The sequence below is a fragment of the Mustela nigripes genome, chromosome 12, assembly GCF_022355385.1.
Source record: "Mustela nigripes isolate SB6536 chromosome 12, MUSNIG.SB6536, whole genome shotgun sequence".
NCBI lineage: Eukaryota > Metazoa > Chordata > Mammalia > Carnivora > Mustelidae > Mustela > Mustela nigripes.
The window spans coordinates 10859248-10887183 of record NC_081568.1 but is presented as its reverse complement, the minus strand read 5'-3'; the positions used below and the strand labels follow the sequence as shown (position 1 = coordinate 10887183).

Sequence of the window (27936 nt, the reverse complement as noted above, 5' to 3'; positions counted from 1 at the left end):
AGTAGAACCTGGACCAGACCTGGAGTCTATTGTTTTCCACTCCTTCATGTTATATTAAAAAACTGATATTGCCAATGGACCAACGTTCCTCAAATGTGGCACCATCAAATACGGGTCAGCATGTTGAGATTCCCCTTTAGTCTTTTCTTGCCTGTTAGGAAAACCAGTATTTTTTACTAAGAAATAATATTTATCAGAATATAAAGTTGCTAAAAATAATTTGGTTCACAGAATGATTATTTCAGTGTTCTGTTCAGGTGACAACCAACCTCAAAATATAGTGGCTTAAAACAACGATTTCATAATTTTGTAGATAAAGAATTAAGCAAGCCTTGACTAGGTGATTTGTCTGTTCCTTGTGGCATTGACTAAGGTTATTTAGTTTGGCTTGCAAGTGTGTGATCTGGAAGGTCCAAAGTGACCTCATTCTCATGTCTGGTTCTTTGGTGGGTAAAACTGGAAGTTTCACTCAGTTGGGATTAAGGACGGGAGCATCTGTGTATGGTCTTTCAGAATGGAGATCTCAGGGTAGTAGAATTTCTTATATGTTCATTCAGGGTCCTAAGAGAGGGCATTGCAGTACACACAGAGGAAAGTGCACGGCTTTTAGGAGAGCCTCACAGGTCTTAGCACCACTTCTGTTGTAATCACATGGGCTCCATAAGTCTTCCCAAATTCAAGGAGAGGACACAGATCCTACACCATAAGGGAAGGAGGGTCCAAAAAATGTTTTAAAATGTTAAAATGTCATATAAACGACAATTTGAGCAAGTAAATTGTCATCTAATTGGCATTATTATATCTTGGAGGTTGAAAGAGTGAAATGTCCCTATCCAAGCTGGTAAGAACAGATATTTTGGCACGTCTGGGGGACCACCTCCGCTATTGCAGAATTATTGTACCATCAGGCTCCCGTGGATATACCAAAGTAGCTGAGAGATTGTTTTCTTCATCTTCTCCTTGGAATGTAGTTCAAAACGAGATGAGGCTGCCTAGACTAATAGTTACGAGTATACCTTCTAAAACCAATTTGATCTGGATACAAATCATTATCTTTGGGCAAATTATTTTACCCTTCTAAGCCTCAGTTTCTTACCTATAAAATGAATAATATCTCATGGGGTTAAAAAGGATGAAGGGGAGAAGTAGAAGGTCTGCTGATGTGCTTCCTGGGTAGAATAAGGGATGGACATTGAAAAAAGCTAAGCCGTGGATATGCTTCAGCACGTGTCAGTAGGTACTAATAGAACCATCAAGGTAGGTGTTTCCAAAGTGGCTTTCATGGACATTGAAAAGATACAGAGAAATTGTGGAAAAGAATTGTATGAAGAAAGGATTGTGTGGTCCATCTGGGAAATGTTGGGTTTAATAAAATTCACAAAAATCCACTGGGCTTCTTATTTCCTTCTTGCAGTTTTCTCAGAATCATTAATATTAATTGAGATTGTCCAAGAAGGCAGATTGTGTGTACAGTGTTTTCCAAACTTTTCCAGCCAGGGACCATTTTTCTTACAGAATGTCTTAGGGCTAGTATTTCAGGGAAAATGCTTGGGTAACCATTGATCTAATGACAAAGTAATATTAACACACACATTACAAATACGAACTTGAAAAAAATTGTATTTGAGAAGTGTGTTAAAGTTACTTTCTTATAATTAATTACTATTAATACGAACATTACCAAAAGAGGTACGCTGGAAGCACTTTTAGTCTTATTTAAAATGATAAGATATGAAAAAAATACCAACACAGTTCAATATTATACAACCCATAAACTTCAGCGTAGGAACAGAATCCATGAGTTTCCAGTCACAAATGTTCCTGATAATAGTTAATTAATAAATGAGGGAAATATTGATTGATCATCTCCTATGTGCCAGGTACTGTTTGAGACTCATTGAACAAAACACACAAAATTTCTTGTTCTTACAGAAACTCTTGTCCTTATATTCTAGTTGGCTTAGACAGCAAATAAACCACGGACATTGCAAATATGTAAGTTACATAGTCTATTAGAAGCTGACAGGTATATGCAAAAAATAGAGCAGGGCAAAGAGATAGAGTGTGTAGGTGGTTTTTGGTGATGGTTTACAAACTTACAACCTTAAATAGATATTCAGGATAGGCCTAATTGAGAAGAAGGCATTTGAGTAATTATTTGAAGGGGATGCAAAGTCCCTGAAGCTAGGGACCAGCCAGGAAGGTGGTAGGGCGGGAGTAGGTGAGGGATGAGAAGAGTGATTACAGATGAGATCAGAGACGTAATGGGGACCAGATCAGTGCAGCCTCACAGAAGAACCTGTAGCCCTAAATGTGATAGGAAGGCATGAGGCCATGTAAGCAATGGGGTTAATAGTCTGATTTACATTTTGAAAGGATCTCTCTTACCGCTAAATTGAGCATAGACTGTAGGGGGCATTGATGGAGCAGGGACACAATGGTAGACCACTAAAATAATTTAGAGGAGAGTTAGTGGTGGTGAGAGCAGTGCATATGGTAAGCAGGTCAGATACAGATCTCTTGAATATGGAGCAACCAAGATATCCTGATGCATTGCCTGGGGGTGTGAAAGACAGGAGCCGCCAGTGGAGAGTGCTGTGGGCAGAGAAGGTTTGGAGATGCTAAGTTTGAAATGTCTTTTATATTCAGTTGGAGATACTAAATACTCTTTCGCCATAGATGAATCTAGACTTTAGGAGTGAGATATGGGCTGAGACATGAATTTGGTTGTCTTTGGCGTATGTGTGATACATAAAGCCATGACATTTGCTGACAAAAACGCTGGCTCCTGACTCCTTTTATGCTTTGGGTCTCACATCAAAACTTGGCCTTCGATTTCAGCAGTGGCTGAGGCGGACTTCTGGTGACCCCCACACTTAGGGTGACGAGTATGATCCCAGGAAGTGCCCAGAGGAGCAGGCAGGGCAGGGTGCCCGCGTGCAAAGCTGAAGGAATGAGCCTCATGATGCATAGGCTAAGGCACTGGTAACTTGGTTTAGGAAACTCACTTGACCTTAGAACTTTTCTCCCCTTTTCGACTGGGTAAGGGGTGTGAAACTCCTACTCTTAAGTTCTTTTTTCCCTCTTCTTCAGCTGTATTTCATTGGATTAGGAATTTATGTTTAGGGAGTGATTTCTCAACTTCTATTCTTGTTTTGTTTTTACCCCTGTAGCTGCCAGGCTGCTTTGGAGCTGGACCTTAAATAGAGGCCATCCTTTTGGACCAAAAAACCCAAAATATTGAAAGTGTGATATTAATTGATCATTTAACCTCCATTTCATTACAGATGATGCTGGCTGAATATCAGAGAGTGAAGTCAAAAATGCCTCCCACCGTAGAGCCGCTGATGGCCCCTCATTTGGCTAAAGTGGACGAAGCTCTCCGGCCTGGCCTGGCTGCCCTTACCTGGACCTCACTGAACATTGAGATGTACTTAAAAAACACTTTTGCAAAGATCAGTAAGTCTGTCTGAATGGTCATTATTTCTCATTTTGAAAGGCTGAGTTCTTATTGTCTACTGTATAGTTTCTCCTAGAGAACTGTGATGTAAATCATACAATGGGAGGGTTATTCGTAAAGTGTTCCCAAGGGAGTTTTATCAAAATGCATGAGCTTGTTGATTTCCTGGAAACTGTGTATATTCACTATTTAATTTTATTCCCAGAGATTAACTACATTTAAAAATTATTATTATTATCGGACACTAGACTTTAAATAAGACGGGCAATTTAAAGTTGGAAAACCGATCTGGAGATGCCGAGTGACTTCTGATGTGACAGAGATGTAAGCACAAAGGATGAGTTTGGACCGCAGCTCTTTTGCCTCTAAACCAATAGTCTTCCCAAAATACATTTCCCTGGGAACTAAAACAGGAGGAAATAGGCTAACATTCTAGAAGGAGGTATTTATGGAAGGCATAAAAACTTCATAGAGTTTTCCAAACCAAATTAGAATAGGCTACCAAGGTAGACTTCAATACTATTCTCCCTAGAGAATATTAGGATTAGAATGTTTACACTTAGATGTTTTATTATAACGTTAGTTGGAGACAGGAGCTAGTTTCTAAAGTTCTCCTTAGTTCTCTGATTTTGTTTTCTTTTTGTGATTTAAGTGAAAGATCCAAGATGGAGGTGAGAAGTCTAAAATAGCTCTTTGGGAGTTAAAAATCAAGATGTCAGCAGAGATAGTTCCTTCTGGGGGCTTTAGAGGAGAATCTTTTCCAGTGTCCAGAGGCCATCCTCATCCTTTGGACTCATAGTCACTCCATCCTCAAAGCTAGCAACATATTATTCTCAAATCTCTTTCTCTCTGTTTCTTTGCTTTCATGGGTAAATTGTCTTCTGTCTGACTTCAACTCTCCTACCTCCCTCTTACAAGGACCCTTTTGGCTGCAGTGACCCCACTGAGTGTAGATAATTCCCACCTAGATAATTAGGCATGGTCTCTATATCTCACATCTGCAAAGTTTCCTTTGCCATATCAGGTAGCATTTGTGGGGGATTAGGATGTGAACATCTTGTGGGGGTGTGGTGGGTCACAGATGTCCTTGAAGGAGCTTTCAAGAATCAGAAGAGTGAAGAATTATGTTGTGCACGCATGCTCACATAGAAGCCTGGCTCTCTTTTAGTAGGAAATAAGCTTACCAGGCAGAACTTTTTGGTATCTTGGTATTAGCTTAGAGATAATTGAAAACTTCTAGGGCCTTATTCTTGAGGAAGCAAAGATATTTATTTAAGGGAGTGTTTTATGTCTTTGACACATTATGAGTGTATAACATGGATTCAATTTTAACTTCATTCCCCAGACAAAAGCCGTATCAGAATGAAAGAGAACTCACTCTACGGTATCCGTTGAAACGGTATCATCCCTTAGCTGGAGCTTTATTAACCATCGTTCTGACTTTTGATGTAAAAGTGTTAATTTCCTCTAGAATTGACCTTTCTGTCCATGGAACTTAGTGTTCAGTATTACTTCAGCACAATTCTAAAAAAGGTACCTTATGATAGTAACTGTAAAGGAAACATTGAAGAAATTTCACTTCAATAGTATCTGTTTGGGTACCTGGCTGCCTCGGTCTGTAGATTCGGCGACTCTTGGTCTCAGGGTTGTTAAGTTTGAACCCCATGTTGGGTGTAGAGATCACTTCAAAGTAAAATCTTAAAAAAAGACCATCTGTTGGCTGCCTTCTGTGGAATAGGCTGTGTTGAGGAATCATGGATGACAAAGAGGGTTCCAGAAGGAAAGGCCTGTGACGAGTCGATGAGGAGGCAGTAGGGTACATGCGGTGATGGAGGGATGCTCTGGGGTCAGTGCCAGGGCCGAGGGAGGGGGGCTGCTGGCAATAAGTGCAGATTCCCAGGAAGCCTCCTGGTGGTGCTGCGTCGGAGTGAGCTCTTCAAGTCGGAGTCCGAATGTGGCAGGTGGAAAGAGCCGGAGCAGGAAGGAAGCTGGTTAGAGGAAGAACAGTGTGCGGAAACCCAAGTGAGAAATGGGCTGGAGTGACTTTAATCCTGATTTCACTACTGCAGTTTAGTCAGGTGGATTTTTAAAAAAGGTTTATTTATTTAGTTGAGAGAGAGAGAGAATCTCAAGCAGAGCCTGATGTGGGGCTGGATCTCATGACTCCGAGGTCACCATCTGAGCTAAAACCAAGATGGAGGCTTAACCAACTGCCTCCCAGGCCCCCAAGTTGTGTGCATTTTTTCTTTTTAAACAAAATGCTTAATCTCTTTTATTCTTTCCAAAGAGGACCTGGAATTGCTGCTTGACCGGGTCAACGATCTGATGGAGTTCCGCATTGATGCCGTTCTGGAAGAAATGAGCAGCACGGCGCTTTGCCAGCTCCCCCAGGAGGAGCCACTTACCTGTGCAGAATTCCTCCAAATGACAAAGGTTATTAGGAAATTAATGTTTTTGTTAATTTTTTTTTTGAGAGAGTTGGGGTGGGGGAGGGGCAGAGGGAGAGGGAGAAAGAGAATCTTGAGCAGGATCCACACCCAGCACGGAGCCATGATCTGAGCCAAAATCAAGAGTTGGAAGCTTAACCAACCCAGGCACCCCTTTATTAAAATTTTTTAAATAAATGACATTTTTTGATGCATAAACTATACTTTTTTTCTGTCTGTGATTGGTTTGTGATAGATGTGATCCAATGCTGAGCCTTCTGACAGTAATTTGAAACTGAAGAGGAGCGTATCTAAGGCATCACCTAGACATGAGGAACAGACTGTTTTTTTCATATCAGTAGGAGAGAAATTGCCATGAGACACATTTCTCGTTTTCCGTATTTTTTGAAGAATTGAGCTATTTTGTTGAAGTTTCCAGTAGGCTAGTGTTAATTAATAAGACATTTGTTTTAAATCTCTTTGGGACAGCATTTCTTCTTTAAACATTTCTGGAGAACACCACTTCCCAAACTGGTGTTCTATGGTACACAGTCCTGCAGCCACTGCCAGGAAAACAGGAAGGCTTGGTCTGTGTTCAAACTGCTCAGGGTAAAGGCTGGACCCTTCCCCTTGCAGAGTCTACATATTAACAGTTAAAATAAAGGTCGTCAGAAATTCTCTTACGTAAAGAGCCCATTTAATTTTCTTTGGCCCACTATTTCTCAAACTTTTTTGGCAAAAGGAACCCTTTCTCCCCTATGCTGGGGTTAAGATCCTAGAAACCATGCTCTCTCCATGAAGCAGCCTTTTGGGAATGTCATTTTGGCATTCTCATTTGCAGTGTTCCTGATGGGCATCCTGAGTACAAGAATTCATCAGGGATGGTTTTAATTTGGCATGTCAGGAGTCCCTAAGACATCACCACTAGAAGGATGATTTATGAGAATGGTAGATTAAGACTTAAGATAACATTTTTTTTTTAAGATTTTATTTATTTATTGGACAGACAGAGATCACAAGGAGGCAGAGAGGCAGGCAGAGAGAGAGGGGGAAGCAGGCTGCCCGCTGAGCAGAGAGCCCGATGCGGGGCTTGATCCCAGGACCCTGGGATCATGACCCAAGTGAAGGCAGAGGCTTTAACCCACTGAGCCACCCAGGCGCCCTAAGATAACATTTAATCTTAGATTAATCTTTAAGATAATCTTTAAGGTAACATTTAAGACATAAGATTTATAAGAAAGACTCCTGGAACTCAGCCTTTAGTTGCACCGAGGATTGAGATTTACTACGGGGATGTGGTAAAGATAGGGAGACCCTAAGGGGAAAGAGGCGGGAGTTTGGAGGACTGCTTGTGTAAGCTTCCTTATACTGTCTCGCTATCACGAGAGGTCACAGAGAGTTTTACTCTCGCCCCAGCAACAAAAATGCAGCAACGTGTTTGCCACATTTCTGCACAGGGAAGCCTCTGAGAAACTCAGTGCCTGGGGTTTCCAAAGGGTCTGGCCACAAAGGCACCCTCTGCCTAGGATGGACCCAAATTCCAGATACCCAGAAGGAAAACAGGTTGGCAGGAGTAGCCGCACTGTTTGCACAGCTGGGTAAGGCAGAGTGGGAACCTTCATGACATCCAGGCCCTGACACCAGCCAGAGACCAACCTGGCATGCAGAGTTTCAGACTCAGGCCTGTCCTGATAACCCTTTTCTGGATATGCAGTCATCTTCAGTTTACATTAAATTACTGTTAGATAATCCAAATTTAATGTCTACATTTTAGAAATGCCCATTTCCTCCTTTATTGAGATTTACAAACTCTGTCCAGACCCCCAAATCCCCACCTCCCCTGTCGTGATCTTGCCCTCTGGGCAAACTGGGGTCCATGGTTTTAATATTACCCCTATTCTTAGTATTATTTTATAAAAATGTTCCTTTTCAATGTAAGCCCAAGTTTTAGAATATTTTTTAAAATGGAGAGAAGTAGGATTTTTATCAGTTAGACCGCCACTGTTATGATTTTGGTGTATTGCCTATTTATATGCCTCTTAATAAAGTTGCAAACAGTGTTTTTCTCTCCCACTTAACATCTTTTCAAGAAATATTTTTCATGTTGCTATGTGGCTTTCGTAGTCAACCTTTTCAATGATGCCTTCAGAATATTCTATTGGGCTTATGTACCTTAATTTACTGACTGGTTCCTCATTGCTGGACATTTGGATGGTTTCCAAAGTTTTGCTGTTTTTGCCAAGAGCTATAATGAATATATTTATATGTACCATGTTTTTCTCCTCTGGGAGTATTTCTTCCTTCAAAGTAAAATTATTGCATCAAAGAATGTGTGTTCATTTAATAGCTTCTTAATATTTGTAGCCAAATTGCTTTTCAAAAGGATAACATCAACTTACAATGCCCTCAGGATTATGATAGTACCAATTTCACTATCTTCCAACAGATACTGTTTTATTGTAATTGTAATAAATTGTAATAAAGATTTTATAATGAGGTATATAATAAAACAACAAATTTGTTATAAATAAACTATAGTAAATTTATTGTAATAAATAATCAGAAATTCTAATTTATTAATTTTAGTTTAAGTAACAAAATCATAGAACCTAATTTTAATTTGCATTTTGATTACCAAAATCAGTGATTACCGATTAAGTGACTGCTTTCTCTTGAATTTGTTTACTTTTTATAATTCATTTATTCTTCAACAATTTTTATGGTGCTTCTATGCAAACCACTGCTTGGGGATACAGCTGTGAACAAAACAGATGAAATTCCTGCTTTCATGGAGCCCTTTTCAAGTGCAGGATACAGAAGAGCAAATAAACAAAAATGGCAAAAACCCAGCAATCAGTTAAGTGGTAATAAGCTCAATGGAGAAAAATTAAGAGGGTAGTGATGAAAAGGCATAGCTGACAGAGAGCTGTGATTTATGTTGATGGACAGGGCTGACTTCTGTGATTACATTTGAGCAGAGGAAGTGAAGGAGCAAGCCATGTGAATATCTTTGGGGAAGAGAATTCCAGGCAAAGGGAACAGTAAGTGCAAAGGCCCTGAGGCAGAAACTTGTTATGATAGTTGGAGGAAGAGAGAGATGTTGCATTGAAGTTCATCTCTTATGTTCTTATGCTGAGGGGGAAGGGAGAAAGAGAAGAGGAATGGTTAGTAAGCATGGCATCTGGGGAAGCAGAGGAGTCCATGATTTAGAACTCAGGTTATGTGATAATTCTTAGGGAGAAGGGGAAATACTGTATTCACTGAAAAGGGATTAATGATAGAAGCCAGTTTGTCTTCAGGGTGAGGGCATGGGGTCAGGGAGTTGGGTGAGTCCCTGTGTCATTTGCTTTGTGCTGTAGAAATCAAGGCTATTAGCTGAGTATGTGGGAGAGGATGGTGTAAAGATTTGAGGATACAAGGATTTGAGGATACAGCTGATATGGGGGCCAGTAGAGGAACATGACTATAGTCATGTAGAATCATTCTGGGGTAGTTTTGGGGGCCTGACTGAATTTGGGGATCACGAATTCCCAGTACAATACCTGCATTGCCTTGACTTGTGTATGCAGGTGGAGAGGGTTGATTACCTGGTTCATGTGGTTTGGGCTTCTCCTGAGTGGGGCAGTGGAAGGCTGAGGGAGTGATAGAAGTAAGGGTATTTGCAAAAGAATGGTTGAACTGAGAAACCAAGTCATTAGGAAACAGTGTGTAGAGTGAGGGATTTATGATACAGATTTTAAAACACATAGAGTGACCTGTCAGAGGACAAGGAACTGGTTTCTGTGGCATGAGATGAACAAGCCTGGGCAAATGTAGGTCTTGTGATTATGTATGATTTGCTGACAAAACAAATACTTTCTGAGTACTTACCAGTCTCTGTTCTAGTATTTTATGTACATTATCTTATGGAATATTCCCAACAACTTAGGTAGGTTCTACCATAGTCACCAGTTTTCAGATTGGGAACCAAGGATTTCCCAAATCATGCAGAGCTAGGATTTGAACCCAGGAATTTTGTAAGTATAGACTTATTATTGGATGGTGCTAACTCTATCCCATCTCTTATCCAGTCTCCAACACACCTTTTTTTCCTGATGGTCTCAAAGCTAGGGATGGAGTTTGGTAGTTGGGTGAAGTTCTGAGTTGGGAGTGACGTTCCCAACTTGTTTTATATTTTATTTGATGATAAGGAAGTTTAATAGTTTGTTTCAGGACACATCAGAATGTTCCTATGTCAATGGTATCAAAACGCCATGTGCCCTGCAGCAGTAGAGTAGAGGTGAAAGTCATTGGTGATGAGGAGGTAAATGAGCCATGAAGCTGACGTTTGGAGTAGATGGTCCATGAGCACATTAGAAGAGTCTCAAGATGAGTGATGGTGGGGCTTGGAAAGGAACTGGGGGCTGTGACCAACTAACAGAATCTATTCTCGCAAGGGCTTATTGTCCAGCCAGGTGGTAAATTGCTGACTGTTTGTATCATTAGTCTCTATCTTCATCCATCCGTCCGTCCATCCATTCATCCATCCGTCCGTCCTTCCATCCATTATTTATCTGTCTATCTGTCTGTACAGAATTGATTCCAGTGTCCCAGTCATATTAGTTTATATTTGTTAAATATCATTCTTGAAAAAAAAAGGACTCTCCCGGGAGGGGAGAGGAATCTGAAATTAGTTAGGGGCTGACTGTGGCTTGTTGCCAAAGGTGAGGAGAGAAGGAAGGCTGGCTAGAGCAGACTGATGTGAAATAAAGGATACTTCATGGAAAGAGAGGCTGCTGATAAACTTTCAGAGGTATTTCCCCCCTGTTGGAGAAGTAAGTGTCATTTTGGTCTGTCTGTGCTGTTCAGTAGAATCCCTATCTTTGATGTGCTCCTTTATGGGATGCCTGGCCCGGGTTCATGTGAGGGGTGTGGCCAAGCATCGTTGGAGGCCAAAATCCCATCTAGAAGCGGAATCTATGACATTACTATTGTTACTGCTGTAGTCTCAAGAGCTAGACAGATATGACACCATGTTCTTTTTTTTTTTTTGATAGGACCTTTGTGTAAAGGGCGCTCAGATACTAAATTTTAAAAGCTCATTAGTGGAGGAAGCAGTGAATGAGCTAATAAATATGTTGCTGGATGTAGAAGTTCTATCCACAGAAGAAAGTGACATAGTGTCTAATATGAATGGTGCTGGCTCAAAAAATGAAAGTTCAGGTAAGAGATGGGGTCATGGAAGGGTCTTATTTTTCTAGGACGTTACTGAAAACTAAAATTTCACTTTCTATGTGGTGATTAAATTCACCTTTCTATAAATACTCTCCTCATTTTATAAGGATATTTATAAATCTGAAATTATGATTCTGGGCATATTGTCATTCACCCCATTATTTTTGATTAAACTACACACATGTACCTTATTGATAGAGTAGGATGCTTGATGGGTTGGAATCCCCATCGGAGAACCTCTACCTGTACTAAAGCAGAGCTTCTGTAGAACAGATGAAGACACTGAGAGGCAGGAAGGAAAGTGATTCTCCCAAGGCTTTATGGCTACTGGTGGGGGAGAGAGAGCATCAGAACCCAGGGCCCTGCGGTCTGGCCTTGTCTTTACAGCCATAACTCCTGTCTCTCCTCCTGTTTCCGCACACTGAGTAGGAGAGGCCTTCATCAGCCCATCACGTGCCCCAATTTCTTCTTCCTGTTCTTTGATGGACTCACCTTCTAGGAAACCTGACATTTAAGTATTATTCAACTTGCGTATAATTATCTCAGTTTTCTCATCTTTAATTACAGTAGGTGGTTCTTTCTTTCTCCATCTCTCTCAATCTTCTCATCTCCTAATAGCAAAGAGAGAAGAAGGACAGTCAGACACCTCAACACCATCCCGCAAGGCCCCGGCAGGCCTCCTGCCTTTGGCGACAATCCTGAGAAAGAAGAAGGAGACTGAGATGTTAGAGGAGGAAGCCTGTGGGCTGCTTTCCCATTTCAACCACCAGAACATGGATGCGCTTCTGAAAGTTACAAGGAACACACTAGAGGCCATCCGCAGGCGTATTCATTCCTCCAACATGACAAACTTCCGGGGTAATAATTAAGCACAGTTTGTCTACTGGCAGCCCAGGTTGCTGCTTGTGTGTGTGTGTGTGTGTGTGTGTGTGTTCCTGTTATTTTAAAATAATTTTAAAAATCCATCATTTATTGAGAGCCTCCTTGTAAGAACTTTGATTATCCCAACACTTTTGTGAAGTAGATCTTATTAATCCGTACTCTCCAAAGCAGAACATTTCTTTACTACTTTTGTGTCAATTTAGTACTTTCCAGCTGGTTTGTTCCTTCTTAATACAATCATTTTCTCGACAGCAAAATTCAGAAATGGGTGTTGCGTCTCCCAGATGAGCCACAAAAATCCATCAAATCTAGAGACATTCTGAAATTAAATTTTCAATTAAAAATGAAAATACATTATTCAAATTGCAAAATGATAGGGTAATAAACCCTATTTGTTTTGAATATTAGCATTTAAGGGGAAGTGTCCCTAATATTTAATTAAAAGTAGAATAAAAGTGGATACATTGAAGAGATTTTTGATTGGTAGCATGGAACAGAAGATAGTGCTTTTATCTAACAAAGGGATATATTGGTTGATGTGCTGAATATTAAATCACACGTCTTCCCCAACTTCATATATTGAAGGTATTTTCAACTATATAAAGTTACATGCACATGCATGCATGTGGACAGACAGACAGACAGACACACACACATTTATGTATTTATTCCTATACCAATAGTTATACCTATATGAAACTTGAAAAGCCCTTGGAAATAGATGGTGAGTTACACTTTATTTCATCTTCACTCTTTAACTGCTCCCAGATTGGGTTATACACACTGTGGTAGAAAAGGCATATGTTTTATGTGAAATTCCAAACTGGTTTTTTGTTCTGAGGTTGGCTTCTTCTGACAACTCTTGTTGTTCTTCATGCCTTGCTTCGTTGCTCCACATGTAACTAATTCGTTGGGAGGCTGGTGTGTGGACAGCCTCATTTGAGGTGTTTTAGATCAGCAGAAACTTTGTCGAGTTCCACTGAACTGCGTTACATTGAACAAAATGAGTTCTTCCGTAGCTTTCATTCATCCCCCAAATATTTGTCTGATAATGTATGTCCTATGTGTTGTTCCAGGTGCTTTAATTTTCCTGGCTTAAAAGGAAATAAACCCCACTTTAAATGAAAAAAGTTGTAAGCCTTCCCTCTTTTGTGTTAACCCAGACAGTAAGAGTGCATCTAGGCTGAAGCAGAACAGCCGGCCCATTTTCCGGGCAGGCATCACTCTGGCCATTCCCAACATCGCCATGGTCCCTGCCCTGGAGGACATACAGCAGACACTGAATAAAGCCGTGGACTGCATCGTCAGTGTCACCAAGGGGGTTAGACAGTGGAGCAGCGAGCTGCTGTCCAAGGTGGGTGTGGGGTGAAGGCATCGTTGCATATGGAAGGTGCCGCTTGTATCGATGGGACCGAGCTGAAAAATATCCTTTTACTTTGTAGAAAAAGATGCAGGAGAGAAAAATGGCTGCTTTGCAGAATAATGAAGACAGTGATTCTGATGTTGAAATGGGAGAAAACGGACCTCAAGGTGAATGTTCCTTTGGTTCTTTTGAACCATTCATTGAAAAGCAATGTTGAAGGAGCTCAAATGGATTTTTCCCTCCATGCAATTCGTAAATCAGTGTTGATTGGAATATTAATTTACGAGCCTATTTTAAGTTAATGTAATATAAAAATCCATGTGTTTTAATGACTCCATGATAAATTGTGTTTCTTTAGTGTGTATGTCCCAAATGTGGCTGCCTCACTGATTTCTGGTCTAATGTAATGCTAGGAACAGGGGCATAAGAAGGACTTCAATCTCACAGTTTAAAGAGAAACTTGCCATCCTCACAATGAATATTTTCTGAGATTTAAGACACATTTTGTATCTTAACCCATTATGTGTCCTGTTGTGCTGACATGTTGTGATTTTTGCTGTATATCTCATGGTTTTCATTTGTAGTCTGTAAAATTAGAGAACATATGCTATCTAAGTCGCTAATGACATTAAATGTTGCCCTTAGTCCTGCAAACTCTAAGGCAACTCTGCAAAAGGCAGACCCCATGTAATTTTCAATTTTTCTTCATCTCCCTGTGTGATAAATCAACGAACCATGAGAAGAAACTGAAGCAGGTTTCTCTTTAAAATTGTCTGTTACTGAGGAGGATAAAAATAGCTCAAAGCAACTTTGCCCACAACTTACGGAATTATTTATTTAACCCCAAAAAAGCATATGTTATTGTGTCCATTTCAATTTTTATGTTATTTGGAAACATCGCTTTATGTCCTAGAATAGTTTAAAATTCAGAATTTTCTAAGCTCAAACTATGCTCAGTCATGAGTTATATCTGAGATTGCAAAGAAAAAATGTTTAATGAGAAGCTGTATATATAATTTTGTCATGACAAAAGAGAGTTAAAAAGAGAGATTGTCAAAATTTATGAATTGCAGTTAAAGCAGCACTTAGCGGGAAATTTACAAAAGAAGAAATACCTCAAATCAATAACTTCATCTTCTATCTTAAATTATCTTCAAGGTTACTAATTTTTTTTTCCAGTGACAAATCTGTTGAGGTCCTCTCGAGAATTCCATTTATGTTCTCCACCTCAGAATTTGCAGTTGACTCTTGTTTTTCTGTTTCATTACCAGTATTCTCTATTTTGTGAGACACAATTCTCACACTCCTTTAATTCTTTAGAACGGGTTTTCATTCGTTCTCTGAACATTTTATAAAAGCTGATAGAAATTTTGTCTAGTAATTTCCATCGTTGGGTTTTCTCATGTATAGTTTTATTGAATGCTGTTATTATGTGTGGGCATTGCTTTTCTTTATCTTTGCATGGCTTACTGGTTTTATTTTTGTTGAAAACTTGATATTTATTTATAAGGATTTTATTTATTTGTGTGTGTGTGTGTATGTGTGTGTGTGTGTGAGAGAGAGAGAGAGAGAGAGAGAGAAGGCACATAGGAGCAGGGAGAGTAGCAGAGGGAAAGGGAGAAGCAGGCTTTTCATGGAGCACGGAGCCCAAAGTGGGGCTCTATTCCAGGACCCTGAGATCATGACCTGAGCTGAAGGTAGAGACTTTAACCCACTGAGTCACCCAGGTGCCCCCCCAAATTTGGTATTTTAAAGCATATAGTGTGACAGCTCTGAAAATCTGCTTGTTTTACCCCCTACCCCTACCCCGCCCCAAGAGTCTGTTGTTACTGTTCTGTGACTGACTGTATTGACTTTCCTGGACTAATTCTGTAAGACTGGTCTTTCCTGTGGTGTGCACTACTGTGGACTCTGGCTGGTTAGTTTGAAGGTCAGCTAATGATTGTGCAGAGACTTCTAATCCTTTGGACTGCTAAGGCTTACACCCTTTCCCTGGGAGCTGTATGGATGCTGGATCACCCTGAATACTCAGGAAGTTTTCAACTCTGCCTTAGCTTTTATTTACTTGATTGTGAAAGGCCCAAGTAAAAGACTGGGGCATTTTAGGGCTTTCCTGGGCATGTGGATAGCTCTGTACAAGACGCATGACTTTCTAGAGCCCCAGGGGATAAGTCAAGGCTTTCCAGTGCCCTCTGTGGATCTCTCATTCCCCAGATCTTTAATTTTTTTGGCCAGCCTCTTGTTTGGCTCAGCTAATATCAACGTCACAGTCGTCTGTGAAGTTAATTGTTGCTGATGTTTTCTAACAAATGCCTTGGTGATAGGGATTCTTTCCTGCCCTTACTCAGTGAGTTCTGTCAGGTCAAGTAACAGTAAACTCTGAATGGGTCTTTTCCAGAGAACCTCCCAGTGGGTCAAAGAGGGACAAATGTCCCAGTGCAGTCTGGCCCCTTGGTGACTGCTAGGTTGTCTAGGTTGTGGCTGTGTTTCTCAAGGCTACCACATTGCCAGGGAGGGGCCGTGGGCCTAAGGAAGTAAAACACCTCAAAACTCACTATTGTTACCCCGATTTTAGCATTTTTTCTTGAATAAAGAAGCACCACTTGGCTTGTTGCCAGCTTTGGTTAATGTCCAGAGTTCTGAAAAACTGATATTGACAAATGTTCCCCATTTTCAGTTGCTTTTGCAAGGAAGGAGGCTGTCAGAGGTCCTTCCTTTATAGAAGTGTCTTCCTTTCAGAAATCCCCTCAGTGTTTTAAAGCATATTCTCTTTGCTGTTGAGATAAACTTTTCTCTTTCTCTCTCTCTCTCTCTTTTGCTTTTTTTTGCTTTTAGATACCTTTGAGGTAGCCTCTGTAAACTTACCCATTCCTGTACAAACCAGGAACTATTATAAGAATGTGTCCGACAACAAAGAGATTGTGAAATTAGTCTCCGTGCTGAGCACAATCATCAACTCCACCAAAAAGGTATGTCAAGAGGGCTTGTCGTCAGAGCCCTGTGCTTTACAGTGTGTGCCTGTGTGTGGTCAAAGGTCACAAGCTTGTCCTATACACAGCCTGGGGATTAACCACTGTGCCTTCAGGGCTGGCAGTGGGTGGAAGCTACTGAACCTGGGATGTGGTCAGCAAATGTTCGTTTTAACTTAAGATTTTTCTTCGTAGATTGCAAACTGAAAAAGAGCGATTATTCCTACATTTCACACTGTGTTCTGTCTAATGCTGTAAACCCATGTGTTCACTGATTTAGTACACATAGACCTAATTGTTAAACAATTTGGTATGTTTCAAAGCGATTCACTTTCAGAGAATCGGTGATACCAGTAGCGACTAGTATCATTTGAAACCTAGTAAGATTTATAGTCAGTTTTTCAGATGTTTATAGTCAGGTAAATCTCATAAACCATCAGCTGAAAATTTATGTGTGTTGCCACGTGGAAATAAGATAATACAGAGGACAGAGCAAATAGTAGTGCTGTTGGTACCAACTTATACTCAACAGGGGTGTAAATTCAGGTTAACTTTTCCTCCATTCTACTCTTCTCCCAGATGCCCTGTTTTTATTCAGGTGAATCAGTTCTTGTTAGAAGGGTTCAAAACCCTGAAGTCAATTTCTACTTCAAAACAGTCTATATTCACATTACCCCCCAAGACCTGTTGACTCTTTAAAAATGACTCTCAGTATTGAGGGAATGGTTGTCCCTCGGCAAATACATCTTTTCTGTTAGTCAGTTCAGAGAGAATGAGCTTCGTTTGTTTGGAAACATTTTGAAAAGCTGCCATTGCTGTAACCATGTGAAGAAATATTATTAAGTTTAATTTCAATGTGTTCCTGAGGGAACTGGAAGCTTTTACATGTATGCATTTTCAATTTTCTCTTCTTAATATATCGTTGATCCTATATTTAATTTTGCCCTAGGGACAGTGTTCACATAATTCAATTTAACAAATATTTATCTAGCGCTTACTTTGTCAAGCTCCACAGAAATGATAAAGGTAAGTAGTCTATGATGATAAGAAACATTCAGATATATTTTTGAATGTTGCAGTAATCATGGGAAATACAATAAGATAAATCAATAATGAAGCTCATTACTGTCACTGAATGTAAGCATCCGTGATTATGAAAATCGCAGGGTAAGTCATAGCAGTTGAAATTAGCATACTGCTGGCAACAAAATGGTTATCTTTGTGTTATTTCTGTTGCGTTGACTTTTCTATTATATGAAGGAAGTGCAAATCTTAGGCACTTAGAATAACTCGAAGAACTTTTTCTGGATTGACAAGATGGATGAATTGCTTCTGGAAGAGTAAATATACACTTAAGCATCGTACCAGACATGGCCATTCCCCTGCAGCCAAGGACCCTTCTGGGTGATTCTGCCTCAACCAGGGAAAATCCCATGATCCCAGCCCTTTTCTTCTTGCCACAGCTGATTGGATCAGAATGTAAATCTGACCTACTTTCAGCAGATCCATAAGCTAGCCATCAACTTACAACCCTGCCGGCCTTGAAAGGATGAATAGGACTGAACCATCGAAATAACCTTGGCAGGAAAAATCAGCAGAACAGCTGTACACATGCAGTGCAGGCAATTCTTCCTTATAGCATCAGGTTACCTCCACTTTATTTTATTTTTTATTTTTTTTAGAACTTTTGAAATTAAGTTTTTATTATAATTCCAGTATTATTAACATAGAGTGGATACCGCCACTTTAAAAACTACTGATTTAATAACGAGTGACACTGTGAGAAAAGATAAGTGAGAGTCCAAAACTTCTTTAGTTAGGGTATATTCGTAATATTATAAAGATTAGAGAATGTTGAAAGAACTCAGGGTTCTGGAATTTCTACCCATATTCAGGCATCTTTGATAATCTGTAATTCATTCGCCAAGACATCATATGCTTGTGAAGTCCCATGCTGTGGCACTTCTTCCTGGGTATGAACGCCAACATCTCAGCCTGGGCCAGGGGACTGCTTTGGTGGGGATAAGTAGTGGCAGCTTAGCTTTGTGTGTTTTCATGAGTGAGACGTCTCCGTAGCGGTTAAACCTGAAGGGGCCTGAGGGGAATAGTGGGGTGAAGCTGCTTGGTTTTCTTACAGGTAAAATTTGCCGAAGTGATTGGGCCATTGAGAATGCTGTCAATAATGTCATGTTTTTTGCAAATAATGGCATTTTTAAAAAGAGATTTTACTTATTTATTTGACAGAGAGAGAGCACAAGCAGGGGGAGCAGGAGAGAGATCGGGAGACTCGAGACTCCTCTACTGAGCAGGGAGCCTGATGCAGGGCTCGAACGCAGGGCTCTGGGACTGTGACCTGAGCTGAAGGCAGATGCTTAACTGAGGGAGCCACCCAGGTGTCCCAGTAATGGCATTTTTAATTCCATCTCAGTTTAGAAAATTTTTTCTCATGTAGATGTAACTCTGAAATTGTAAGTCAGTAGGAAAAGTTGATTCCCAACAGGTATAAACATTAGCAATGATTATTTATAGATAATGATTTTCTGGTATATAAATCTGCAAGGCTAATCTGAAAAAAAAAAAGGCTCAATGAGAGTTAAGTTAGTTGTTAATTGAAATTGTAGGCATCTCTGCTGTAATACAATGAGTGTATTCCTGAAAATCCTCTTGTGCAAGGTTGCACGTTTAATTTAACATGGATTATGAGAAAAATAGGCTTGAGGCAGATCGCCGAAACCCGGAAATTTTGTTAATCACTGTAGTTACAAAACAATCACAGTAAAATATCCACCCATTTAATAAGGGTAGAGTAAGTAAAGAACTTCATTATCAGAAAGTGAAGGAAACTTGGTGAACGGGTAGGTCTGAGAACAAGTTGAAGACGCTGTTACGGAAACAAGGAAACGATATAGAAAGACCATGTTGCACTGTGCAAAGGATATTGTTGAAATGAAGTGGTGACCAAATTGGCCCCAAAGGAAAGCGTGGTGTAAGGACCGTGGCTCACAAGATTGTGCTCCTCCATGGCTGCTGCTTTAGCTGGTACAGAACAAAATGCTGGGAAAAATAGCATCTGATGTGACTTCTTCATTACGTCAGCCTCTTCTCTGGTTACCTAATGTGAGTGAGCCGGTTCATCTCACAGAGGCACACTTTATAGCAAAGAGGACTGTTTATTAAAAAATGAATTTTGGGGGCGCCTGGGTGGCTCAGTGGGTTAAAGCCTCTGCCTTCAGCTCGGGTCATGATCTCAGGGTCCTGGGATGAAGCCCCATATCGGGCTCTCTGCTCAGTGGAGAGCCTGCTTCCCTTCCTCTCTCTGTCTGCTGCTCTGCCTACTTGTGATCTCTCCCTCTGTCAAATAAATAAATAAAGTCTTTTAAAAAAATGAATTTTTAAAACTTATATGCCATCCATAGTCAGTTATAAAAATAGTGGAAAAAACTCCTGTTTACAATAATCTTTTCATTGAAAAATACCTAGGAACATACATGATAAAGAGTATGTGAAGTCTCTATGAAGATTCCTGTAAGTTAACAAGTAATTAAAAAAATTAGAATATTTGGAAATATATACTATGTTCCTGGATGGGAAGATTTAATATTGTACAGATGCCAGTCCTAATCCAATGGGTGTATACATTTTATGTGATTCCATGCAACCTTCCAGTGGAGTTTGATGCTGGATATATTCTGTTTGCCTCTCCAGACCTTATCTCTGCCCTCTGACCTTGGGGAACAGATTAATAGATTTCCACTGAGGCTTCCAATAGATTTGACCAATGAGAAAGTCATGGGGGAGGGCTGATGCTGGTGGTAGTGTGGAGAAGAGGGAGGGGAAGAGAGTGACCTCAGACCTCAGATTTTTCCCATAGCACCCTTGGTGTGGCATGATTTCCAACTGTGGTTTCTGAACGGAAGGCCAGCTCCAATCAAGAGGCTCTCATCCAAAAGAGTCTTTAGGGACTTTTTTTTTTTCCAGTTTCTAGAAATGACCCCCCTCTCCTTTTGGCTAGGAAAGCTAATAGTTTTGTCATTGCTGCTCTTGATTTACTGTGTCCATGATGTACCTAGTTCCAGTTCTGTGGCATTTCTAACTACTCACACAGCTCACTAATTAAGGATTGTAACAGACCTGTGGGAACCAACAGCAGTTGACCAACATTCATGTATACATCCATTTCCACATCTTTCCTCTCAACACAAATCTGTTATTTGTATTCTAGGAAGTTATTACATCTATGGATTGCTTTAAACGTTACAATCATATTTGGCAAAAAGAGAAAGAAGAAATGGTTATGATGTTTATTACGAAAAACCCCTTGCTCTCTGAATTTGAGTCTCAAATTCTCTATTTCCAAAAGCTAGAGCAGGAAATTAATGCTGAGCCAGAGTGCATCTGTGTGGGTGCTGTTGCTCTGTACACAGGTTGGTTCATTTTCTCTCATAAAAATTCAACAGTATTGTTCTGTCTCTTTACCTAGATTAGTATTCCAGAGAGTCTAGCTATCATTAAGATTGACTTTCCTTTTATGGGCTTTAAGTTTAAGACCAATTTGTAGATTTGTTTTTAATTCCCTTCTGCATAATTATATATTCTGTACTATTTTGAACACATTGCTGCTAGACCTTGAAAGTAAATGCTAATTTAGAGAAAGAGGGTGTGCATGTTGTATTTGGAATCAAAATTCACCCTTCCTTTAATAAATAATGATAAACATTTGAGGCTTATCTCCAATGGTTTTGATAATGTACTTTTTTCTTTAGCATTTCAAAATAATGTTCCAAATTGTTGTAAGACAAGCTTTATAAAATGAATGAATACATAATGAGTAGAAAAATCTTTTTTTTTTTTCCAGTTTGATTCTCTTATGTACTACAAGGTAAATTGCAAGGTATTTATTATTGGTGAACAACAGCACTCTGTCTTTTCTTACTGGTTCAAATTTTTCAAACTGATCTGTGGACATTTGGGTTTTACAGCTGACTTGAAGTTCACTCTGACTACTGAGACAAAGGCCTGGATGGTTTTCATCGGCCGTCACTGTAACAAAAAATACAGGAGTGAGATGGAAAACATTTTTACACTTGTTGAAGAATTCAATAAGAAACTGAATCGTCAGATTAAAGACCTAGATGATATTCGGATTACTATGGCGGCACTGAAAGAAATCAGGGAGCAGCAAATCTCCATTGACTTTGAAGTAGGACCTATTGAGGTAACTGATAATCATTTGCTCATTTTGGAATTATCTTTACATGTTGAGTGATATTAGCTGAAGTATTGTCTAGGTCTGGACTGTACTTACAAATAGATACTTATCTAACTGAAGAACAGTTTCGGTAATGATGATATCTAACTTTATAGGATACCTTCTGTGGGTCAGTTCTGGTCCTTTATGTGACATCTAAGTTTCCTAAGTGTAGAGCCTGGGATGGGGATTTCTGCACAAGGGGTAGCTAAGAGAGGGTGTGATACTAGCTGTAGACTGATTTCTGCTTGATCCCATGGGGTACTGTAGAGCATGAGATATATCACACAGTCAGTCCTACCTTGAGGGAAGGAAGACTGCCCTTTATACCCACAAGTCAATTCATCATTGACCATAATTTTCCCCTGAGGAGGCTCCCATTTAGTGGAGAACAATTTTGCAGGGAAAGAGGCAGCGATGATCTCCACAGACAGCACTCCCTCCTAGCAGCTGTGATAGGAATACCAGCTGGTTAACAGGACCTGGATGGAGCTGTGGGGGAGGAAAAATTCACCCTCTACCCTTCTTGGTGTTCTAGATGATTTTAGAATTAAATTGACATGAGACATTATTAGGAGAAAACCCAAAGTTTTATTATTTATATGCAAAGGCCCAATAATGAAATTATTAGTAATGAAATTATTTAGTAATGAAATTACTAAAAAAATGAGCAAGACAGGCAGTTTTTTAAAAAATTTTTTATTTTTTATAAACATATATTTTTATCCCCAGGGGTACAGGTCTGTGAATCGCCAGGTTAACACAATTCACAGCACTCACCAAAGCACATATCCTCCCCAATGTCCATAACCCACCCCCCCTTCTCCCAACCCCCCTCCCCCAAGCAACCCTCAGTTTGTTTTGTGAGATTAAGAGTCACTTATGGTTTGTTTCCCTCCCGATCCCATCTTGTTTCATTGATTCTTCTCCTGCCCACTTAAGCCCCCATGTTGCATCACCACTTCCTCATATCAGGGAGATCATATGAGAGTAAGACAGGCAGTTTTTATGCTTTGTAGGCAAAGAGACAATAAATCTGTGAGGAATTGACAGATCAAAGAAAATGAGTGTGTGTGTGCGTCTGACTGGCAGAAATTAAATTTTCCTTCTTTTGTGTAGGAATCATATGCCCTGCTTAACAAATACGGGCTTCTGATAGCAAAGGAAGAGATGGACAAAGTTGATACTCTGCGTTATTCTTGGGAGAAGCTTCTGGCACGTGCCAGAGAAGTTCAGAATGAATTAGTCTCACTGCAGCCTGGTTTCCGGAAGGAACTTATCAGCACCGTGGAGGTCTTCCTCCAGGACTGTCACCAGTTCTACCTGGACTATGATTTGGTACAACTCCAGCTTTTTCTGTTTGTGTTTTTGGGGAAGAGCGAACAGAGCATGCAAAATGTTCAAAGATTTGTCAAGTTTTTTTTTTTTTTTTTTTAAAGATTTTATTTATTTATTTGTAAGAGAGAGAGAGAGTGAGAGCAAGCACAGGCAGACAGAGTGGAAGGCAGAGTCAGAGGGAGAAGCAGGCTCCCTGCGGAGCAAGGAGCCCGATGTGGGACTCGATCCCAGGACGCTGGGATCATGACCTGAGCCGAAGGCAGCTGCTTAACCAACTGAGCCACCCAGGCGTCCCAGATTTGTCAAGTTTAATGAAATTCCCTAGGAGTGGGAATTTTATTTTAATGAGAGCAATCTACAAAAAGAGAATTTAAGAAGTGCTGTCCATGTTGTGTCATTGGTCTGTTCCTGAGGTTGTCTGATAACTTTCTAAACTTGTGTAGACAAATGCTATTCACATATAGTTACAACAGACCTATAGCTTTCCTTGGTTCTACAAATACTGCAGAGTTCCTCGCATGTGCCAAGCACTGTCCTTGGTGCTGAAGACAGTGAACAAGACAGATGGAGTTCATGTTTTAGTTATTCAAGAGTTTTAGTGCCAACTCTCCTACTGGGAATATGCTGTATAATAAGACACATTTCTAGCCAATTATAATATACCACAGAAAGGAAATATGTAGCATAAAGGGTACAGTTTGTGTCTACTATATAGGCAAAACACACCAAACCACAAAGTTGGTGGAGTTATGAGATTGGATCCATGGACTAACTTCATGGATGAAGAAGTGCAGAAATCTACCCATTGTAGGTGTTTAATGTAGGAAAACCTGATGGGAATGTTAAGGTTATAGGTCACTTTTCAAATAGATATGAGAATGGTAAAAACACATTAGGGTTTTAATTGAAAACCAGATATATGGGCTTCTTATCGAGTGCTTATTGACATTTCTTTGCCTGTGTCACCTAAGAAATGAATAGTATTAGTTTTTAATTTTCAAAATTTATTGAAATTTAGAAGTTGTGGTATTTGTTGTGGTATTATTTGGAAGTTGTGATTTTTTTAGACTTGAAAATATTTCCAAATGAGACACTTTCCTGAGTCCTTTTCTACAATTAAAAAATGAAGTTTCCTGTCATTGATGTGACATGAAATGTGACATGAAAGCTAACTTTGACGCACAAAAAACCCATAGGCAACACTTCATTCTATTTTATATTTAACTTTTTGTTTCAGAATGGTCCAATGGCCAGTGGCTTGAAACCCCAGGAAGCCAGTGATAGGCTTATCATGTTTCAGGTAATCTTTTTAGTTTCTATGGCCTCCTAAACAACCAAAACCTTAAGGTGTTTTGGACACATACATTTCCCCCCTTAATATAGAAAGGCCTATTGTGGAATGTTTTTAACAATGTGATTTGGGATGATTATAATTGGAGTTAGTTTCTATGTAGTTAGCTATAGTTATTTACTATTCTTACTTGTCTGTGCTCAGAGATCATACATGTTTGCTTCTTTGCCAAGCTTTTGAAATTTACATGTTTATTCATGTGTCAGTCGTCTTGATGAGTTTCCTCTTATGTTTTCTTTAGAATCAATTTGATAATATCTATCGGAAATATATCACCTATACCGGAGGAGAGGAGCTTTTTGGGCTGCCGGTTACTCAGTATCCTCAGCTTCTTGAAATAAAGAAGCAATTAAATCTTCTACAGAAAATATATACTCTATACAACACTGTCATAGAAACTGTAAATAGCTATCATGATATCCTTTGGTCAGAAGTGAATATTGAAAAAATCAACAGTGAACTTTCAGAGTTCCAGAACAGGTGAGAAATTAAATGTTTAGCACGCCCAGAGCTATTGAATCTCAAATGCTTTCTTTTTTGATAGGTTGTCAAGTTCTCTTCTCACCCCCAGATGTTTTGCAAGCACATCTCGTGCTGCCTTGCTGTTGTCTGTTGACATCACCCCTGTCAGACACTATTTATTAATTACCCCTGTGTGTGCGTGGTGAGACAAGCACATCATTTAAACCTGGATGAATCTGGTCCAGGGCTTTTCTGCATCTTGAAGGGAGATGATCTCTATTTATGTTATACTTACCAACATTTGAAGTTTATGTGAGATGACTTCCTATAATAAAAACAGGAGCCCTTTGATTTTTCTTTATTCTTTTAAGTGTTGAACCCAATGAAAATAGAGGGTCATTTGTTACATTTTTTTTTTTTTTTTTTGGTTGACAGCCTGATACACTCTGTTGTGCTTTGTACTTAGAAGGCTCTTAATACCTGTTAGTAGAATTGAGTTGAATTGGGAGGTACCTCTATCCTTTAAAATAATGCCTTTTTTTTCTAGTTAATTTTTATGAGAAAATTGAAAAAAATCTTTCCTCATTGGGAGGAACAATCTTCTATAATGTATAAGTTTGTTATATTAACAGATATCCTCTCAGTCCTGAGATTTGAAAATGTGGTAAATATTCAAAATGACTGTTTTTGATAGAAATGCTAGGAGAGAGTCTTGGATGAGGTACAGTCAGGCTCATCTTTGAATAACTGCTCATGGTGTTCACTTCGCAGGTGTCGGAAGCTGCCCCGAGCCTTGAAGGACTGGCAGGCTTTCTTGGATCTGAAGAAGACCATTGATGACTTCAGTGAATGTTGCCCACTCCTGGAGCACATGGCCAGTAAGGCTATGATGGAGAGGCACTGGGAAAGGATAGCTGCTCTCACTGGGCATAGTCTGGATGTGGGGAATGAAGCCTTTAAATTGAGAAATATCATGGAGGCACCTCTTCTGAAATACAAGGAAGAAATAGAGGTACAGTTGATAGAAAGTATGATGCAGTGGGGGGATTGGAAGGTCCCATAGGGTTTATTTTGATAGTGTTCCTACATTACAGAATGTTGGATCAGGAAACCATATTAAGTGAATTAAAATGCTTTTCAGGGCATTCAGCTCTTCCTTCCTTCAACAAATGTTTACATGACAGGTTCTGTGTTAAGTGCTGGGAACATAAGGATACATTCCTGCATTCACAGATCATTAATAATTTGTGTAGTGAAATAGTTATCCAAATAAACGTATAGTTACAAGATGGGGTAAATACCATTAAAGTAAAAGTATCTGCACTAGGACAGACTATAATAATAAGCTTAACCTCTTTGGGGGTGGGGAGTGTTAAAGTAGGGAATGCTGGAGTGCATGTCCATGACTGCTGGGGAGTACGTGTCCATGAGCTTCTGTGGTAGGGCAGGGAGAGGTTTGGAAAGTGCTAGAAGTCAGTGTCAGGCAGGTAAGACAGCATGTGTAAAAGGTCTGAGGTGTGTTTGGGAAACCAGAGGAAAGCCAGCATAATTTGGTCTTTGGGCCTATGGGGAGCCATCTGGGAGACATATTTTGAGCAGAGATGACATGGTTGGGTTTGCATTTTGTAAAGACCGCTGTGGTAAATGCATGGAGAAGGGATTGGGGGAGGGCCAGTGGGAATGATGGGACAGTCTACTGAGGGCTATAAGAATATCTCAGACAAGAGATAATGGTATCTTGGGCGAGAGGGCAGGCAGTGAAGCTGGAGAGGAGAGAGAAGATTGAGAAGATCTTTAGAAGGCAAAGCTGGGTAGAATTTGGTGAGCGGGGGAACATGGTAGGAGAAAAAATGGGAAGGGTTAAGGAGGAACCCTAGATTTCCTGCTGAGAAATCTCAGTGGCTGAGTGTGCTAATCAGTGAGATGGGGAATTATTGGAAGGGGATCAGTTGGATGACAAGGTGCAGAGAACTTAGGGCATGAATCTGATATTTTACAGACTGTGTTTGGGATTCTCTGGATAGATCCAAGTACAGAGGCCCAGTTGGCAAATGGATATGGGTCTTATATGGAGACACAAAAGGTTACAGGCTATGGGCATAGAAGAGCTCACCCAGAGAGGGAGTGCAGCACGAGAGGAGGAGAGGGCAAGGACAGGGCTTGGCTCATAGTCCAGAAATAAATGTGGCTGCAGAGGAGCCTGGGATAGTCAGGTTTCTGTTAATTCCTCCTCTCATACTGCACCGATTTGGCTCTAGAGTTAAGTCAGATACACAGTAAACTTTGAGTCTTTGATTAGAGTTTCAAAATTTAAAAGGTTTTTACATGATCTATTTTTATCCAAATGGAGATATAATTGACATATAACATTGTATAAGTTTAAGGTATATAATGTATTGAGTAGATACACTGATATTGCTGCATGATTGTCACTGTGCCGTTAGCTAACACCTCTGTTGGCCACATAGTTACCATTTCATCTAGCAGTGGTAGCAGTTAAGCTCTAATCTATTAGAAAGTTTAATATTTGCAATAGAGTTTTGTTCTCTATAATCCCTATCCTGTGTATTGGATCTCCAGGCCTTATTCATCTACTGGTTGCAAGTATATACCCTTAAACATCTGTCCTATTGGGGTGCCTGGGTGGCTCAGTGGGTTTAAAGCCTCTGCCTTCAGCTCAGGTCATGATCTCAGGGTCCTGGGATCGAGCCCTGCATCGGGCTCTCTGCTCAGCGGCGAGCCTGCTTCCTCCTCTCTCCCTCTCTGCCTGCCTTTCTGCCTACTTGTGATCTCTCTCTATCAAATAAATAAAATCTTTAAAAACAAAACAAAACAAAACAAAAAACATCTGTCCTATTGCCCCTCCTCCAGCCTCTGGTAACTACCATTCCCCTTGGTTCTTTTTTGAGTTTGGTGTTTTCGGATTCCACATGTAAGGGATATCATAGAGTATTTGTCTCTGTCTGACTTGTCTCAGCCTAATGCCCTCAAGTTCTGTCTATGTTGTTGCCAATGGCGGAATGTCCTTTCTCATGGCTGAATAGCATTCCATTGTTGCATGTCTTTTCTGTCATCTTTCTTTCTGGTAGAGTTTGATGGGAAGTTTTCCAACTTAAGGTTCTGTTGTTTAGTAATAGCTCCATCTTCATCTCTTTCCCTAATTGTGTATCTTCATATACATGCTCCATTTCTTATATTGCATTTTATAGCTGGAAAAAAAGTA

At 40.0% G+C, this 27936-nt stretch overlaps 1 protein-coding gene across 1 annotated transcript in view; it reads left to right on the top strand.

Moving 5' to 3' along the window:
* Positions 1-27936, top strand: part of DNAH5 (dynein axonemal heavy chain 5) — a 205275-nt gene that overhangs the window by 30334 nt on the left and 147005 nt on the right. Inside the window, exons 16-28 of the mRNA XM_059416774.1 lie at positions 3288-3459; positions 5748-5893; positions 10923-11088; positions 11719-11958; positions 13146-13336; positions 13425-13512; positions 16181-16314; positions 20537-20738; positions 21294-21529; positions 22682-22900; positions 24138-24200; positions 24493-24731; positions 25485-25725. Coding sequence (XP_059272757.1) covers positions 3288-3459; positions 5748-5893; positions 10923-11088; positions 11719-11958; positions 13146-13336; positions 13425-13512; positions 16181-16314; positions 20537-20738; positions 21294-21529; positions 22682-22900; positions 24138-24200; positions 24493-24731; positions 25485-25725 — 2337 coding nt within the window. The remainder of the gene's footprint in view (positions 1-3287; positions 3460-5747; positions 5894-10922; positions 11089-11718; positions 11959-13145; positions 13337-13424; positions 13513-16180; positions 16315-20536; positions 20739-21293; positions 21530-22681; positions 22901-24137; positions 24201-24492; positions 24732-25484; positions 25726-27936) is intronic.